General features: G+C 50.9%; 1 protein-coding gene across 1 annotated transcript; it reads left to right on the top strand.

Annotated features, from left to right (window-relative positions):
- The first annotated feature begins 3,613 nt into the window (after positions 1-3,613).
- On the top strand, positions 3,614-14,189 carry FGF3 (fibroblast growth factor 3). Its single transcript, XM_032959903.2, has 3 exons — positions 3,614-4,130; positions 6,439-6,542; positions 13,878-14,189. Exons 1-3 carry the CDS (start codon positions 3,719-3,721, stop codon positions 14,187-14,189), a joined length of 828 nt encoding a protein of 275 aa, XP_032815794.2. The 5' UTR covers positions 3,614-3,718.
- The last annotated feature ends 3,079 nt before the right edge of the window (positions 14,190-17,268 follow it).

Genomic DNA, 17,268 nt, shown 5'->3' with positions numbered 1-17,268 from the left:
ATGGAGCGGGGAGCGGTGGTGTCGCGGTTAGCGCACTGAGCTACGAACACGGCGACGCGAGTTCAAATCTCGCCTCGTGGCTCACAAAGGTGACGATTATTTGAATCGGTCCTGGGCCTCCCATAAGTCGGCTGTGATGCGTTTGCTTGCCGATTTAAAGAAGTGGTGCCCGGAGAAAAGGCAGCTTTAGCCAAAGGGGGAATCGCTTACACCACGTTCAGGTCACTTAAATCGATTAGGAAAAGAATAGATTAATGGTTCACATTTTGTTTTTACTCTGAACTGTTGGAAACGATCATCGGTCAAGATTTGAATCCGATGCCGAACCTTGTGGCGGATTCCGCCGGGGGGGGGGGGGGGTGAGGACGATGGGGCCGATTTGTCCCCTGTTGAGACCCGTAAATGTGGTAGTTTATTCTTATTAACCAGACAAAATGCATTGGTTTCATTTAGTAGTGTCAATGTAGGGCCCTGTTTAAAAGACTTGAATATCTGGACTGCCCCTTCCGTCTCTTTGGGAAGTTTATATAGACTCATTACCATACTTCACCACGTTGGTCGGTGCGGGTGGGGTTAGCGAAGGCAGGGTAATAGGATCGGTTGAGATACCACTGATATCAGCCGTGGGAATCTAACTCAGCCCACCGCGTTCATAGCGCAGCGCCGCTGGGCCACCCATCCACACCCACTGCCGATAAGGGATTTGTCTACGTATGTGTGTGGCTGTCCACGAATAAATTGGTCCCAGGAGTTCACGCACACGCGGCTTAGCGCCTCCTATCTACAAACGCCGATATCCAGGGCTTCCGCGGGACTTTATCGGTGTTCGGCGTCACTTTATGGTAATGCCACATCAGTGCACTTCAATCGCTGGGCGTTAATTGCCTAATTACCTCTCGTGTAAACTTAAACTGTGTGGATGGAATTAATCCATTCGCGGCCGCGGCTGCTTTGTTCGTTGCTTCTCTCTTTCGGTTGTGTTTTTTGTTTGTTTGATTTCGATTCCGTGTCCCGTTTTAATTATAGTTTTGCCTAACGTGTCTTAATTTAGTGCCTTATCTGTGCTGCCGCTAATGACCTCTCTGGATAAGCGAGAAGTCACCGTTGTGCCTTCCCTAAGAAGAAGAAGAGGTCTCAGCGCTACAATCCCTAGATCATCGTCAGCCACGGTTCATCCACTGTTGGATTAAAGCCTGGCCACATTATTGCTTTCACATAGCCGCCCCATGTATACCACAATCCATCTCGGCCATACACCTGAGCTCGTACCATTGGCTCCATCTCCGCGGTTTGTGGTGTACTCACACGGGGTAATACGCGCGGAGACGCGCGTATTGTAATTACGTAATCTGGGGAGCGGTGGCGCAAGTGGTTAGCGCACTGCGCGACGAATCCGGCGACCAAAGTTCGGTGACGAAATATCTTGGTCCGGTCCTGGGGGTCACCCGCGGTCAACACGTCCTTGAGGGACTACTGTGCTCGGTGCGGTGTGTAAACATCATCGGCATCAGGGGAGACAAAGGCGGCCCCTGCGTGGCACCTGCCACCAACCCACCTGTGTGTTGTGCTGACCTTTAGAGGTGCCTCGCTAATAGCACTTAGCCCCAAATAGTCTCTTAAAGACTATGATAGGGGGGAGGGGATCTAGCCCCAAATAGTCTCTTAAAGACTATGATAGGGGGGGAGGGGATCTTTATCCTTGTATGTCCATGTATGCACGGCCCGACTCCTCGGAAGATACAGTAATCGATATATTACATATATTAGGCGCTGTCTTGATGGTTTGAAGGTAAGAGATTGCAGGCAAGCGATCTGTATTAGCCGCAAAAAAATACATTAATGTAAATGTCCATCAAGCGCCGCACTCAACGGGCAAACAACACGAAGCCAGCACAGCGGTGTTGAAGAAGCCACGCTGATTAGTATTAGTGAAGGAGCGGTGGCTCGGTGGTTAGCGCCCCGCTCCAATAATCCGGACCCCTCCCCCACCTTCCCGAGTTCGATTCCCAGCCGTGGCCACCACCGGTGTTCTATGAATCCGTTCCAGTTCCTCCTCTTCACCCCCTTCATCAATTCGCGCCCGCCAGCGTGGCGAACTATGGTTAAACAACACTCGCGGATCAGCATGGGCTTCATCCAGCAGTGAATTATAATTATTAGTAGTATTTACCTACGGACGAGGCTCAGATAAATGGGCACATTGCACCGGAATGCACAGAGGCTTATGGACCTGTAATATTACGCATATTAATGCAGTATTTAATTGTTTGGTGGCGTAATCGACCCCTGTCTTTTCATTCGTTAATTTAAAATGTGTATGTACGTGGGGTGCATTGGTGGCGCATTGGTTATTATTTTTAACTCTGCTCATTTACCAAGACTCACGTCGTCTCACGCAGGTAATTCTTGCAATTTGAATCATGACGCTAGCATACAATGGCCTATTCTTGCGAATGGGCGTCACGAGATATCTTTATATATGTATATATGCATATATATGAAACATCTACTGGGAAGTGGACAGCGCGTGTTCGTTAGGGTCCATTAACCCGCAGTACTAACCAGGGCGGCCGCTGGATTCGAGAGTGTGAACCCACTGCAACAAGCGGCGAACGCGCAGGGCAATGCCACCGCCCCGAACGCCACTCCACCTTCGAACCTGGTGACGTGAGGTTCGACTCCGAAGCCGTAGGATAACAAGCACCTGAGCCGGAGCTCGTCCACCAAACACACACTTGACCAGCAAAGACGGCGCGGTCAAATCAGGAAGCCCTCATTGCTCAGTAAGTGCACGGGACACCGTTATATCACAGTTCCAGAATGAGACCCCCCCCCCGCCCGCCCGCCCCAGCTCGTGGAGCGAAACGTCAGACACCGTGTCAAACAACGCAGAGCGAGAACAATCAACAAAACGGGCGCCGGTTTCCCCCAATGGCGTTGGCATTTTCCCGTCTGCACGACTCATCATCCTCCTCCGCCCTTGTACAATTTCCTCTTTCTCTCTCTCTCTCTCGTCTGGTCTCGGTCGTAAAATCTGACGCCCGGGTGACTTTACACGCGGATGACAGAGAGAAGAGAGAGGGGAGAACGGACGGACGCCACCAAACTTCGCATTCCACCCCCACGAACCCCACCCGCACCGGGATCAAACGGGAGAAAACGGGGGGCTCAGACACACACACACCACACACACAGACACACACCACACACAGACACCTCTCTTCCTTTGTTTTTATTGGGCCTTGGTGGGTGTGATCACGGGGTCGAGAGACACTTCTTGACACGCGATGGGTGGCGGCGTGGGCCCTGCCCGAGATTTAAAAGACAAGGCTGGGGGGGGGCGGTCGGGCTCTTGAGGCTGCAAGGAGGTCGTTGTCCGTTCCGTCGTCACTCAGAGCCACGTGTCCGTGTCTGCCGTAGGTGCCACAAACACGTGGTGGTGGTGGGTGGTGGTGGTGGTGGTGGGTGGTGGTGGCAGCACCAGCACGCGGTAGACTACATCGCCCAACTTGTCGACAATTATCTCGGCGACGAAAGACAGACAGAGGGTGGTGGGTTGAGGGGGGAGTAACGAGCAACAAGCAGAACTCGATATTGAAATTGTTCTAAAACAGAATGTTATTTTTGGTTAATTGCGTGGTGTTCGTGCGGTAGTTGTATTGAGCGAAACTTTTTTTTGTTGTTGGAGGGAACGAGAAGGAATGAAGCAAAGGCGCCAATGGATGTAGCTCACAGCAGATGTCCACGTCTATCACCTGGGTGCGACCATGTGTCCCAACGATACCTCGAGCCTACAACCATGCTACTGGTAATTGCCATCATCTGCGGGGCTATTGCCCAGGCGGCCTCCTCCATCGAGCAGCAGCAGCGGCAGCGGCACCACCGCGGCCCAAGCCGGAGTCTAACCGGCACCGCCAGCCTCAACGTCGGCGTCCCGCGGGGCGAGGAGAAGGAGGAGGAGCGGGACAGGTTTGCGAGAGACGGCGGCCGTGCGTACGAGCTGCTGCCCGTCTACGAGCACCTGGGCGGAGCGCCACGGCGTAGGAAGCTTTTCTGTGCCACCAGGTTCCACGTGCAGATCCACCCGAGCGGAGATGTGGACGGCACCCTGGACAGGAACAGCGTGTTGAGTAAGTAGTGCCTGCTTTTATTCGATGGTTCTTTCGGTAAAAGTCACGGACACCGATGACGACCGCTCGTGTTGCGATCGAAAGGTCGTGATATTTTTAATCACTTTATTTTTATTTATTTTTTCTATCTACGTGACTTTACCGAAAGAACCATAGAATATGAATTAACGCAGTCACGAATGTTTTAAGTCAAAATGTAGCGCCTGTTTGTTTGTTGTTCTCGTCCTTTGAGCCACGGGGAACGACAACGTGGCTCCATTGGTACCCAAGCGTGGTGGGTGGCAAATGCTGACGACGATTTTCTGAGAGAACGGTATCTCCGGATGACAGATACGCACGATGGCAAAGCGACCGCGATAGGTTTTGTGTTGTGTCTAAGAGAAGATTAAAAAAAAAAAATACATCGTGAAAGAAATGGTTCGCGCGGTATCTGCGTAGCCAAACCGCGCTAATCGCACCACCGATTAGCACGGTTGGTTACGTATGGTGCGAAAGAAATTCAACATACATGTAATAACGTTTTAAAAAAATAAGATACGATTTCAACAGAGAGTACTGTATATGCTCTAAGATATATCTCTCTCTGCCCGTGGTGGATACTGCCTATGGGGGGGGGGGGGGGTGTAGTGTTAGCATCTATCTCCCAGGTAGTACCGACCATCCTCCCCTTGGCTCATGGGCTGAGTGTGAGCAGGTCTCGGGCTGCAGCCTCCACGAGATGACACTGCCCGGATGGCGCGCGTGAAGCACAGCACCGTTGCTATACAGGGTGCTTCAAAAGTTATTTAACACTGAAATGGGACTATGGTCTTGAATGGAGAAAAAAAAAACAACGCATAATATACTGTAACATGATAACAAATGTAATGTCAATAGCTTCAGAAAGTCAGAGTCTCCAGCATTGTCAACACGTGGCCTGGCATCTTCTCTAGGTGATCTCCAGAGCCCGGAGGCACATCTCTTGTGGCGTTGTTGCAAATTCTCCCGAGTGTTAACGTTTTTTTGAAGCACAGCTCCTTTGCTCAATCCACTGCTGGATGAGGGCCTCCCCTCAGCATGGGGGTCCTTGGTGAAGATTCGACCATCCTGCTTGACGTTGGCCAGTACGGGTTGTGACTACAACTGTTCATTGTTTCTGCACTGCCCTCTGCTGACAACATAGCCCCGTTAGGAAGCTTCAGGGCTGGCCAGGCCCGACACTGCTTAGCTGCTGAGAGCTGACTAGATCGTCAATGGGAAGTCATCATTTACCCGGCCGTGGCGGCGCACGTCTGTGATCCAAGAGTTGGTGGATCACGCAGAGCTTTGTGACACTCCGTGTTAACACCCTGCGGTGGGGGGATGTTAATTACCTCGCGTGGTATGCGGGAGGGCGTGGATTCCATCCCGACCCTGACGCCTGCTGTATATTTGGAGTTTTGCGTGTCTTATCTCACCGTAGTCACGTTGATTTTCTGCCAGTCCTCCGGTTTTTCCCTCTACATTTAGAAACATGCGACGAGACGATTTGCCTGCTACATATTTCCACGCGGTAAGCCGCTTCGTCGAGGTTTCATTTGTGGCCATGCCGCAACTGGAAAAGAGCTCTGTAGCTCAGTGGGCCTTACAGGGTAAAATTAAAAAAATAGTTTTAAAAGTTTAGACACTCTCTAACCCGACGAGCTGCGAGGTGATGACGGAGCTACAAATGACGATGATGATAGCAATGATGATGATGGTGCTGATGGCCACCATGATACTGATGATAAAGATGTTTGTTCTGTGATCACGTTGTTGATGGAGGTATAGAGGTGGTGGGTGATCATGTCGCTGGTGATGATTATGAATCGAGTGATCATGATCGCAATGGTGGTAATAATGATGCCAGCTATAATGACGTCGATGATGATGATGATGAACTCAGGGATCATGATGATCATAGTGGTGATGATGATAAGGGTGGTGATAACGTTATGGCTTTCGATGATAGTGATATTGATGTTGATGGCTGGCTTTTTGCGGTAGTGTAGCGGTTAGCGCACTGCGATACGAACCCAGCGTTCCGAGTTCAATTACCGCACACGGCCAACACCAGTGACGAATATCTTAACTGGTCCTGGGCCTCCTCTATGTCGACTCAGCCTCAAATGAGTACCCGGTGCGGTGTGTAAACATCGCTACTGGGGAGACAAAGGCGGCCGGGCGTGTTACTGACCACCCACCCCCTCGTGTGCCACAGTGCCAGCCTTCATACGTTCTCGCTAACAGCACTTGTCACCAACAGTCTGTTAAGGCTATACGGGGGATCTTTGTCTTTGTCTTTTGTCAGGTATACTGGAGATCACATCGGTGGACGTGGGAGTTGTGGCCATCAAGGGGCTACTCTCTGGGCGCTTTCTCGCCATGAACAGCAAGGGACGGCTCTACGCTTCGGTAAACTCTTGGACACCCCGGAACACTGGGATGCAATTGGTACCTGGAAGTGCGTCGTTGGGTTGTGATACAGCAAAGTGTGCGCCGTGCTGCAAATGCAGGCAGCTAAAGCCCTTTAACGGAAGAGCTCATTCCAGCACCCCACATTCTGTGAACAAAACTAAAGCAGACTGCAGGAATGTGAGAGATCTGGTCAAGTGATCGCGATAAATAAATCTTGAGTGCTTCCTTTGCAGCAAATGAGGCTTGGGTTTCAATTGTCGACCTTTTTGGTATGTAGAATAGTAAAACACCTTCTACAATAGCAAAAAGCACACCAATAAAAATATATAAGGGGATGACAGCACGCAGCAGAGGGCTTCTGGTTCCAGGTGAAAGTGTTTCACGTTAGCTCCCCACAAAGTGGCATTCATTGAATTGACCCCAAAGGTATAATGGGCCAAGTTAACTACCACACCAGGGTTTAAACACAACAAATAACCGTAGTTGGAATGCCAGTTGCTCACTGGATAAATGTCGATTTGAGAACCCCGTGGGAACATGACTCCTCGGCAAGGGGAGACTGCGGCTGAACGTGGCGAAACGTCCGTCGCCAAATGCGTCGCAGGGCCGCTTGCTTGAGGGCATTTGTTAAAGCGATCAAGAGAGGCGGATAGCCGTTCCCTGCCCTTAGCCGTTTCACCCATTCCAGATGTAAAACACTCGCAGTCAAAGACGAGTCTCTCCGTGGGGTTCAGGGGTCAAAGCCAGATTCGGGAAATGCGGTTTTTTTTGCAACGCGACGCTGCGCAACTCTGGGAATGCTCGCTGGTGCTGTTGGTGCCGTTTGTGTTGCTACGGAGACCCGGGAGATCGATGATCGATGTTCGGCGGTCGCCGCGTCGATGGCATTCGCCGTGATTTTTTTTCTCACTCGACAGACAGAGTGGGGCCGCGTGAAGGCCGCCACCTTCCACTCTGGGAATTAAATTGCGTTCCGTCTCAATCGATCGCAGAATACGGCGAGACTTGGATACCTACGGTGACTTTACTGATAGAACCAGAGGGCGAGACTTGGATACTTACGGTGACTTTACTGATAGAACCAGAGAGAGAGAGACTTTGATACCTACGGTGACTTTACTGATAGAACCAGAGAGAGAGAGACTTTGATACCCACGTGACTTTACTGATAGAACCAGAGAGAGAGACTTTGATACCCACGTGACTTTACTGATAGAACCAGAGAGAGAGACTTTGATACCCACGTGACTTTACTGATATAACCAGAGAGAGAGCCTTTGATACCTACGTGACTTTACTGATAGAACCAGAGAGATAGACTTGGATACCTACGGTGACTTTACTGATAGAACCAGAGAGATAGACTTGGATACCTACGGTGACTTTACTGATAGAACCAGAGAGCGAGACTTGGATACCCACGTGACTTTACTGATAGAACCAGAGAGAGAGACTTTGATACCCACGTGACTTTACTGATAGAACCAGAGAGAGAGACTTGGATACCCACATGACTTTATTGATAGAACCAGAGAGTGAGACTTTGATACCTACGGTGACTTTACTGATAGAACCAGAGCGCGAGACTTTGATACCCACGTGACTTTATTGATAGAACCAGAGAGAGAGACTTTGATACCCACGTGACTTTACTGATAGAACCAGAGAACGAGACTTGGATACCCACGTGACTTTACTGATAGAACCAGAGAGTGAGACTTTGATACCCACGTGACTTTACTGATAGAACCAGAGAGAGAGACTTGGATACCCACATGACTTTATTGATAGAACCAGAGAGTGAGACTTTGATACCTACGGTGACTTTACTGATAGAACCAGAGCGCGAGACTTTGATACCCACGTGACTTTATTGATAGAACCAGAGAGAGAGACTTTGATACCCACGTGACTTTACTGATAGAACCAGAGAGCGAGACTTGGATACCCACGTGACTTTACTGATAGAACCAGAGAGAGAGACTTTGATACCCACGTGACTTTACTGATAGAACCAGAGGGTGAGACTTTGATACCAACGTGACTTTACTGATAGAACCAGAGAGAGACTTTGATACCAACGTGACTTTACTGATAGAACCAGAGGGTGAGACTTTGATACCCACGTGACTTTACTGATAGAACCAGAGAGCGAGACTTTGATACCCACGTGACTTTACTGATAGAACCAGAGAGAGACTTTGATACCTACGTGACTTTACTGATAGAACCAGAGAGAGAGACTTTGATACCTACGTGACTTTACTGATAGAACCAGAGAGCGAGACTTGGATACCCACGTGACTTTACTGATAGAACCAGAGAGATAGACTTTGATACCCACGTGACTTTACTGATAGAACCAGAGGGTGAGACTTTGATACCCACGTGACTTTACTGATAGAACCAGAGAGAGACTTGGATACCCACGTGACTTTACTGATAGAACCAGAGGGTGAGACTTGGATACCCACGTGACTTTACTGGTAGAACCAGAGAGAGAGACTTTGATACCTACGTGACTTTACTGGTAGAACCAGAGGGTGAGACTTGGATACCCACGTGACTTTACTCATAGAACCAGAGGGTGAGACTTGGATACCCACATGACTTTATTGATAGAACCAGAGAGAGACTTTGATACCCACGTGACTTTACTGATAGAACCAGAGAGTGAGACTTGGATACCCACGTGACTTTACTGATAGAACCAGAGAGCGAGACTTGGATACCTACGTGACTTTACTGATAGAACCAGAGAGATAGACTTGGATACCCACCTGACTTTACTGATAGAACCAGAGAGCGAGACTTGGATACCCACGTGACTTTACTGATAGAACCAGAGAGCGAGACTTGGATACCCACCTGACTTTACTGATAGAACCAGAGAGCGAGACTTGGATACCTACGTGACTTTACTGATAGAACCAGAGAGATAGACTTGGATACCCACCTGACTTTACTGATAGAACCAGAGGGTGAGACTTTGATACCTACGGTGACTTTACTGATAGAACCAGAGAGCGAGACTTGGATACCCACGTGACTTTACTGATAGAACCAGAGAGTGAGACTTGGATACCCACGTGACTTTACTGATAGAACCAGAGAGCGAGACTTGGATACCTACGTGACTTTACTGATATAACCAGAGAGATAGACTTGGATACCCGACCTGAAATGTTTTGAGTCCAATCGCTAATCACATTTCTACTCCATAGTTTCTACATTTTACACCCTAGCCTTTTTTTTCGATCAAAAGAAAAGCGCGAGTAATTTGCCGGCAGAATGCGAACAGCGCCGTTGCTCTGCCCGCGACTCGTCGTTTCGGCACGTGGCTTGACTTTCACAAAAGTCGGTGTTCTCTCGCTGGCGAGCAATCGAGCTTCTCTTCGTAGGCCCACGCCGCCCCCCTTGTCCGCGCGTTCAGACCTCACCTACGCTTGCGTTTGTCATCACCTGTTTGGCCCCGAGGTCAACCTTGCAAAAGATACTTGAGGTCTCCGTAGGGTTCACGCGTGGTGACACAATCACGACGATCGATCGTCACAAAGAGCCCTTGCTCTTACGCAGTAATGAACAAGTGTCCGGGTTTGTTGCTATGAAGATGGAGTGGAGTGCTCGGTTACTCGGCCCTTCTTTTGAGTGTTCCAAATTAAGATGTTCTCTAACACAACAGATTATTATTTTTTATTATCCAGACCATGGAACCCGTGCTGCTCACAATCGTATTTTGGCAACGTAACCCCGACCTCAAATAAATGTTCACAATTGTCCCTCTATGTAATTGATCCCGTGTTACAGCAAGTGCACGGGTATTCTGAGAATAGAGTTAACTCATTTCCTTTACGTGGTCAGATGTCAAAGAGCACGGTTGGATACGTACGGTGCAAAAGAAGTGTCAACATACATACAATAAACCTTGAGAACTGTAGCCATGTATTTTCCACTTTAGTTGTTGATTTTTACAAATGTTATGTTTGAGCTGTGATATTTACGCAGTGATATTCTATGAGTGACTAAAGGAAATTGACTTGGTGTTAATAGATATGTGAAGGTAATGACGATGATGATGGCAGCGGTGGAGGTGCTGTGTCAATTATGACGATGTTTGTGGTGGTACAAATGATGATCGTATCGATGATGATGATGATGAAGGTGGTGGTATGGATGGTAATGATGACAAATGTGGAGGTGCAAATGATGGCGATTATAGTTGTAGAATAACTGATTATGATGACTGTGATAATCATGAGCATGTGGCATTGATGATAATAGTGGGGATAGTGGTGGTGGTGGTGGTGGTACGTTTGATGATTACTGTGACAATGGTTTGTATGTGGGATTGATGATGATGATGATAGTGGCGATGGTGGTGGTGGTGCGTATGACGTCGATGATTCTGACAATGATAAGCATGTGGCATTGATGATGATATTAGTGGCGATGGTGGTGCTGGTGCGTATGACGACGACGATGACGATTCCGATCGGCACGGCAGTGGCCAACGCTCGGCGCGATCCGTTGTTGCGTTGCGACTTAGGGTGCACGCGTCCGTCTCGCGTTACCCGACAAGCCCAGCACGTTCGCTCAGCCGTGCGACGTCCGTCGCTGCGTCCACCGATCCGTGCCCACGTCAGCTCCACTCTTAGCGAAGTTTCTGAGGAGGGTTTCCGAGCGGCGACAGGCGTTTAACTTGGCATCGCGTTCCAGGTCGAGAGGTCAAATCGCTTCCGTAAACTTCCTCGACTAGTGGCGGCGGGGGGGGGGGGGAGGATTTGAGAAACACGCTTCCTCTGATAAGCCCTGAGCGGAGCATGCACACTGCTACGTACGTTGAACTTCTTTTGCACCGTACGTAGCTAAGCATGCTAATCGGAGTTACGGGGGAAGGACAACAAATTAAACACTTAGGCAGTTCTGAAAAAATGAGTCTTCAATCTAGATTATTTAAAAGTGCACAGCTCCAGTGGCTTCCCAATATCGGAAGGGAGAGCGTTCCAGACGGCCGCGGAAGCGCATCTGAAAGCGCGCGATGCAGTGACCGTCTTTGTTCGATGGCGAGCCAAGAATCCGTGCTGCGAGGATGACCGGAGACCGCGTGATGGTTCATGCTCCTTGACGAGATCAGCGAGCTGTTGTGTGTAAATGAGTGGAAGCCAATGCAGCTCGGCGAGCAACGGACGGACGCGGTCGCATCTCGCGGCATCCCGTCGCGACGCTGCGCACAACGCCGATTGTGCGACCTCGCACCGTGTCATCCAGACGCTTCGCGAGCGGCGCCCTGCGCGCAGCTCTCCGTCCTCTCTGCCCGGCGAGCTCCTCGCCACACGCGCAGCATCGAGTGTTCGCGTTGCTTTATTTGTCAATGCTTTATTTGCCAGCGTCTAGGCAGTGCCGCACTCTGCCCGCAAGTGATCGGGCAGGGCCTCTCCACGTCGAGCCCCTGACGCACGAGGCAGCCGCAGTAGGCAACGACGGCTAGACTTTGCCGATGATTGCGAACGCGGGTGAAACCAGCCAATGCCGGTGTCGCGTTGTCCTCTTGCTGCTGAATGTAAATTGATCACGGGTTTTTTTTTTCAGTTTCGTGGTGAAGACACAAGGCTGTGCGCATGATACACGCAGCACGGTGGTGTCGTGTGACATGCAATGCATGCTGGGAGGACCGGGCTAATCGTCACAGTTGTGCCTTCTGCTGTTGAGACAATCACCTTGTGTGTCGTACATATGTCAAGGGTTGGTGGATCACGCGAATTTGTTAGATCCCCAAGGCGGCTGGGCCGTGACGAGGTGGCTAGGAGATGACAGGACGGAAACTGGGGTCTGTGAACCCATCCGTGCGGGCCTTGAGTGTAACCCCCCCCGCCCCCCCCCATATGTGTGGGTTTACTGTGGGTGCTCTCATGTACGTACTCCCACATGCCACTCGTGAATGGAATTGGCCAATGCATCCCATGCGAGACCCTCCTAAACACACGTGGTGAGACTCGCCCCGAGGCATTTCTCGATACATTATAATTGTTCTTACTTTCAGAACTGCTCAAATCATTGATCGGTCATCTTTAAAACACATTTTACGCGTGCTAAATAATTATCCACGGCTACCGATATTGCCATTTAGGATGGATGCATAACCCCCCCCCCCCCCCCCCCCCCCACTGGACGTGTGTGAAAAAGAGCTTCACAGCTCATCGCATTCCTCTTTAAGATTACCATTCTGATCTAGGCGTTCGTTTCTCCGCTTGTCCTGATGAGGGTCGCGGCTGCAGCACGTTGAGTAGGGCGGTCCCGACTGAGCTGAATACTGCAAGTCAGCAGCATGCAGCTCAATGGTACTGCAATGCGCGTGTAGAAATGTGCACGCGTGTTTTTGACGGGGGAGAAAAACAGCAACATTAAAAAACTCAAAACAATCGTCGGTTAACACTGTGGCCTTAAAAAAAATGCAATCGGTGATGTTATTCGCAGTGGCCTTCTTAATATGAAGTGTTTGTCGGTTCTATGAAGAAGGGACATTGCTCGAAACGTCAAATCTAACACGTCTTTTATTTTAATTTATTGACGATTGTGTTGAAATTTTTGTTCATAAAAGTGCATCGGTTTAATTGACAAGACTGTGTTCTTGCACTCAAGGTTCCAATGCAACGAATCACGCTTGGATTCACAATTCAAACAAAATACAGAATGCACATGGTCGGCTGCAATTAAGCTTTTGCATCTAACACAACTGTACAAATGAGACGGTAAAAACGAGACAAATTGTTTGATTCTTGCATCGAATAATTTTGCCCCAGATTGTGACATTCCAATGAATCCCCAATGCGGTAAAGCGTCACCTCTGCAGCTTGTTTGTCAATCCATTGACGGTCATTTGACCATACTTCACCACGCCGGTCAATGCCAGTCGGCACTTCCTTCTGCTGCCACCACTTATCTCCGTGGCCCGCCACCACCTGTTGTGCGTGGTGGCCGCCCATCCAAGCACTATCCAGGATCAACGCCCGCTTAGCTTGTGATCTGTGACGAGACCAGACACGTTGCGGGCCACTCGGCCACCGGTGGAAATCTCAAACGTAATTGTCGAAAACACTGCCCTAGGAGGAAACAATACACACAGGCTGCAATGGCTGACGTCTCGTGACAACTCTCCCACGTGTGTCCCGCGTGCGTTGAACTTCTTTCGCAGCGTCCGTGGCCAACCGCGCTTAATCGAACGGTTCCACAGCAGCGGGCAGCAGCAGCAGCAGCAGGGAGACGTGGCACGGCCCCACTCCGCGGCGTCTTAACTCTTTCGCTCGACTCCCCGCACCTCCCCAATCGCCGCAGGCGTCGTTCGGCCCGGAGTGCGAGTTCACGGAGCGCATCAACGCCCTGGGATACAACACGTACGCGTCGCGCGCCTTCGGTGGCAACGGCGACGAGGGCATCGGCGCCGGCGGACAGACCGGCGCACGGCGGCCCTGGTACGTGACCATCAACGGCAAGGGCCGGCCGCGGCGGGGATTCAAGACGCACGCCGTGCAGGTGGCCGCCCTCTTCCTCCCGCGCCTCCTCGACGCCACCGACCGTGAGCTGCTGCGCCTGCTGCTGCTGCTGGCGGCCGGGCACGGCACCGGGCGGCTGCCGGAGCTGGGCTAAGCGAGACAAAGTGGCGCCGAGCCGAGAGGGCCCTCTGGCGTTTGCGGCTGTCCCAAAGGTCCCCGCGGGCCCCTTTTTCCTTTTCTTCCTTCCTTCAACTTTGGACTCTCTTTTTTTTGATAGCTCGCTCTCGAATCGTGCTGCCGCTTGGCGAGATTTTTCACGAGGTGAAGACGCCTGTTGTGGGAATCCCTACGGCGAGCGGTCGAACGTCGCCCCAACGACGGAGAGGATGGTGACCCGAGAGTGACTTGCCAAGTGGCTGCAAGCGGCCTCTCACCCGGCCTACGGCGCGACAGCTCCTTGGGCCTCGAGACTTACGCAGATCTTGTCCTTGCAGCGTTGGGCACGGGACGGCATTAGCCGGCGACGACAGCCAGGGTCACAGCACGAGAATCCACAATGAACCGGTAGCACCGACATAAGTCAACGCAGATGCCACTAACCATATCCCCAATATTATATCCGACTGTAGCACCTACCGCCCACCAACTTACCCAGAATTTGGGCCAACCTCACCAGTTCTCAGACGCTAAGCAGGAGGGTTGGGTTTCGACAGCGTTTGAATGGACAGCGACCCCGCAGGACACACGTGGTCCAGGCTGCTGCAAGGTGGGCAACGAGGGGGGCGGGGGTGCAATGCAGCAAACCCCATTGTTGTGCTGTACTATGCTCCTACGTCTATGCTGGCCCGCCTTCAGCCACCCGCACTGACACAGGGTTTGGTAACGTATGGTCAACCAATAAATAAGGTCACCACACACGCGCCCTTGCATCAACAGGTCACCATCACCGCGCCCGGTGATCGCGCCCCTGGCTCTGGGCGGAGAGTCGTCAAATGAGCGTGGGGTCGGGGAAGTCGGTGACATTCGTGGCCATTTGATGACATCGATCGATCGATCGATCAATCGGATTTTAATCGGATTTCTTGCTGCGTTTTGCAGCCCGGGCCGCTGTTTCTGCCGCGGTTCAAGAGAACACCGTTCCAGGCTCAAGCGTTGCCGCTCGTTCTCTCCCGGCTCTTGGCTGCGGACTTCGTGACGGCGTTTGGCCAGGAGTCCAGCGTTGCTGCGTGGAGAACAGTGGCACGAAGTGTTACACGGGGGAGTGATCTAATCCACTCTGTGAACAAGACACGGAAGAGAAGGAGGCCCTCAGTGAGAAAAGATCAACTACTGCATCATTAAAAGTAATAATAATAATAATATATAAATACTGCAAAGACTTTCATGGTGCTGACCAGTTACACGATACAAGTTTACGAGCCAATGACTGCATTTTTTTCCAGGCACAAACACACACCCCGCGAATTCATCACGAGACTCACTTTATATTCTTGGTTCTTTCGGTAAAGAATATGAATCACTGCAGTCGCGAAAGCTTTAAATCAAAATTTGAGACTCACTTTGTTCGTACAAAGTGGCCCCGGAATTGCAAATGCCGTACGCGTGGCTAAATTGACACCCTTCCCATGGGAATGTGGAACTTCCACCACTGCACCAGTGCCGCCAATGCGGGCGAGAACTGCACCCACCCACGCTCGTCTGTGTGGGAAGACTCGTCGGGCACCAGACCCTGCGAGCGACGATTTGCTTCGCCGTCACGCCGGCCCGACGATGAACCTTCAGTAGCTGCCGTGCGCGCATTTCACAAGGGGCCACCCTGGGACACCTGATGGAAGTGGCTTAAGCCACCTCGGCCACAACGCGATGTGCCCGCGCACGCTCGCTCTGCGCAAGTATTCACTCGTCGGGAATTTGTGGACTGGTGGCGTGTTGTAGGGAGGGTGACATCACTTTTGAGATAGAGCCAAGAGCTTGACATTGAACAGTGGGGGGGTCAGTGTCCAGGCATGAGTCACATTTGGGATGAGGCCTCTGCTTGTTAACGCTGTTATTTATTACGTAGCCAACTGAGGGTCAGAGAGCTGGGACTCTAAAAGGGAGCGACAAGACAAGAAGCTCCTAGGCCTTTTGAGTATAGGTGCGCACAGATGATGCCAGGAGTTTCAACACATCAAAGGGTAAGCAACTTGGAAGTTGAGAATATAATTGGGTAGGCAAGCATTGTGGGCTTATTCAAGGAAGAGAACGCTGCGATGGGGTAGAATGCGCTTGCATGTTGGTGGGGGGGGGCAGGTTACCAAGACAAACACTGGAGTCGCACTCAGTGCTCTGAGACTAAGGGGAGTGGTGATGAGGCGTTAAGAGCAACGGGGGTGTGATCCGCACCTCCGATTCGCACGGTTGACTACGTACGGCGCGAAATAAGTTCAACATACAGTACGTGCATCTGGCAGAAGGAAGGAAGCGACGACGAGGTGCGGCGACGACGGTATCAGCCACGATAACCTCCTGACCTCGTCGGAGAGAAGTTACGTTTTGAATGTACCGGCGATGCTTTCATATGACGGGGGCAATGAAACAGAATGTACTGCACACCTCCGCTTGACGAAGACCTCCACATGATGTGCAGAGGTTGTTTGACCATACTTCACCGCACTCGTCAGTACGGGGAAGGTGAAGGGGTCGCGGAACCCGGCCAAGAACCGGTTGGGATATCACTCGCCCACTGACGATAGCCGTGGCATGGAATGAAACTCAGTTTGCTGGGGTTCATAGCACAGTGCGTGAACACAACGTCACACGGTGCCGTACTTGTGACAATGAAGTCGGAACCAAGGTGGGCAGCAGGTGATTGCTTTGGATGTTGGAAGTCATTGGTGGTGATTTTCCAGTCGGGCAGGCTTTTCCCCGCCGAAGGAATGTGGAATTTCCACCGCTGACTCAGGGCCACCAATGGAGACGAGCACAGCCCAATGCTCGTTGGCTCACGTCGATGCTTCGCTAATTGATCATTTTTGATTGCTAACATTCATTTGTACGCGTGCATTGATTTCATTTATTAAAATCAGCTCTAAATGCTCGCGATCCAGTCCAAAGTCGATTATTTATGATTTTTGAAGATGGCACGCAAAAAATAAACGATGGCACATTTGTGGCCAATGGAGGGGACAGAACTGCGCAGACAGGAAAATAGAAATGAGGCAGTAAAAATGAGACGAAAAAAACTAATTCTT

Source organism: Petromyzon marinus, chromosome 24 (assembly GCF_048934315.1).
Source record: "Petromyzon marinus isolate PM22_M1 ecotype Great Lakes invasive population chromosome 24, UKy_Petmar_22M1.pri1.0, whole genome shotgun sequence".
Taxonomy (NCBI): Eukaryota; Metazoa; Chordata; class Hyperoartia; order Petromyzontiformes; family Petromyzontidae; genus Petromyzon; species Petromyzon marinus.
The sequence above is the reverse complement of the archived record's forward strand: the minus strand, read 5'-3'. Positions and strand labels throughout refer to the sequence as shown.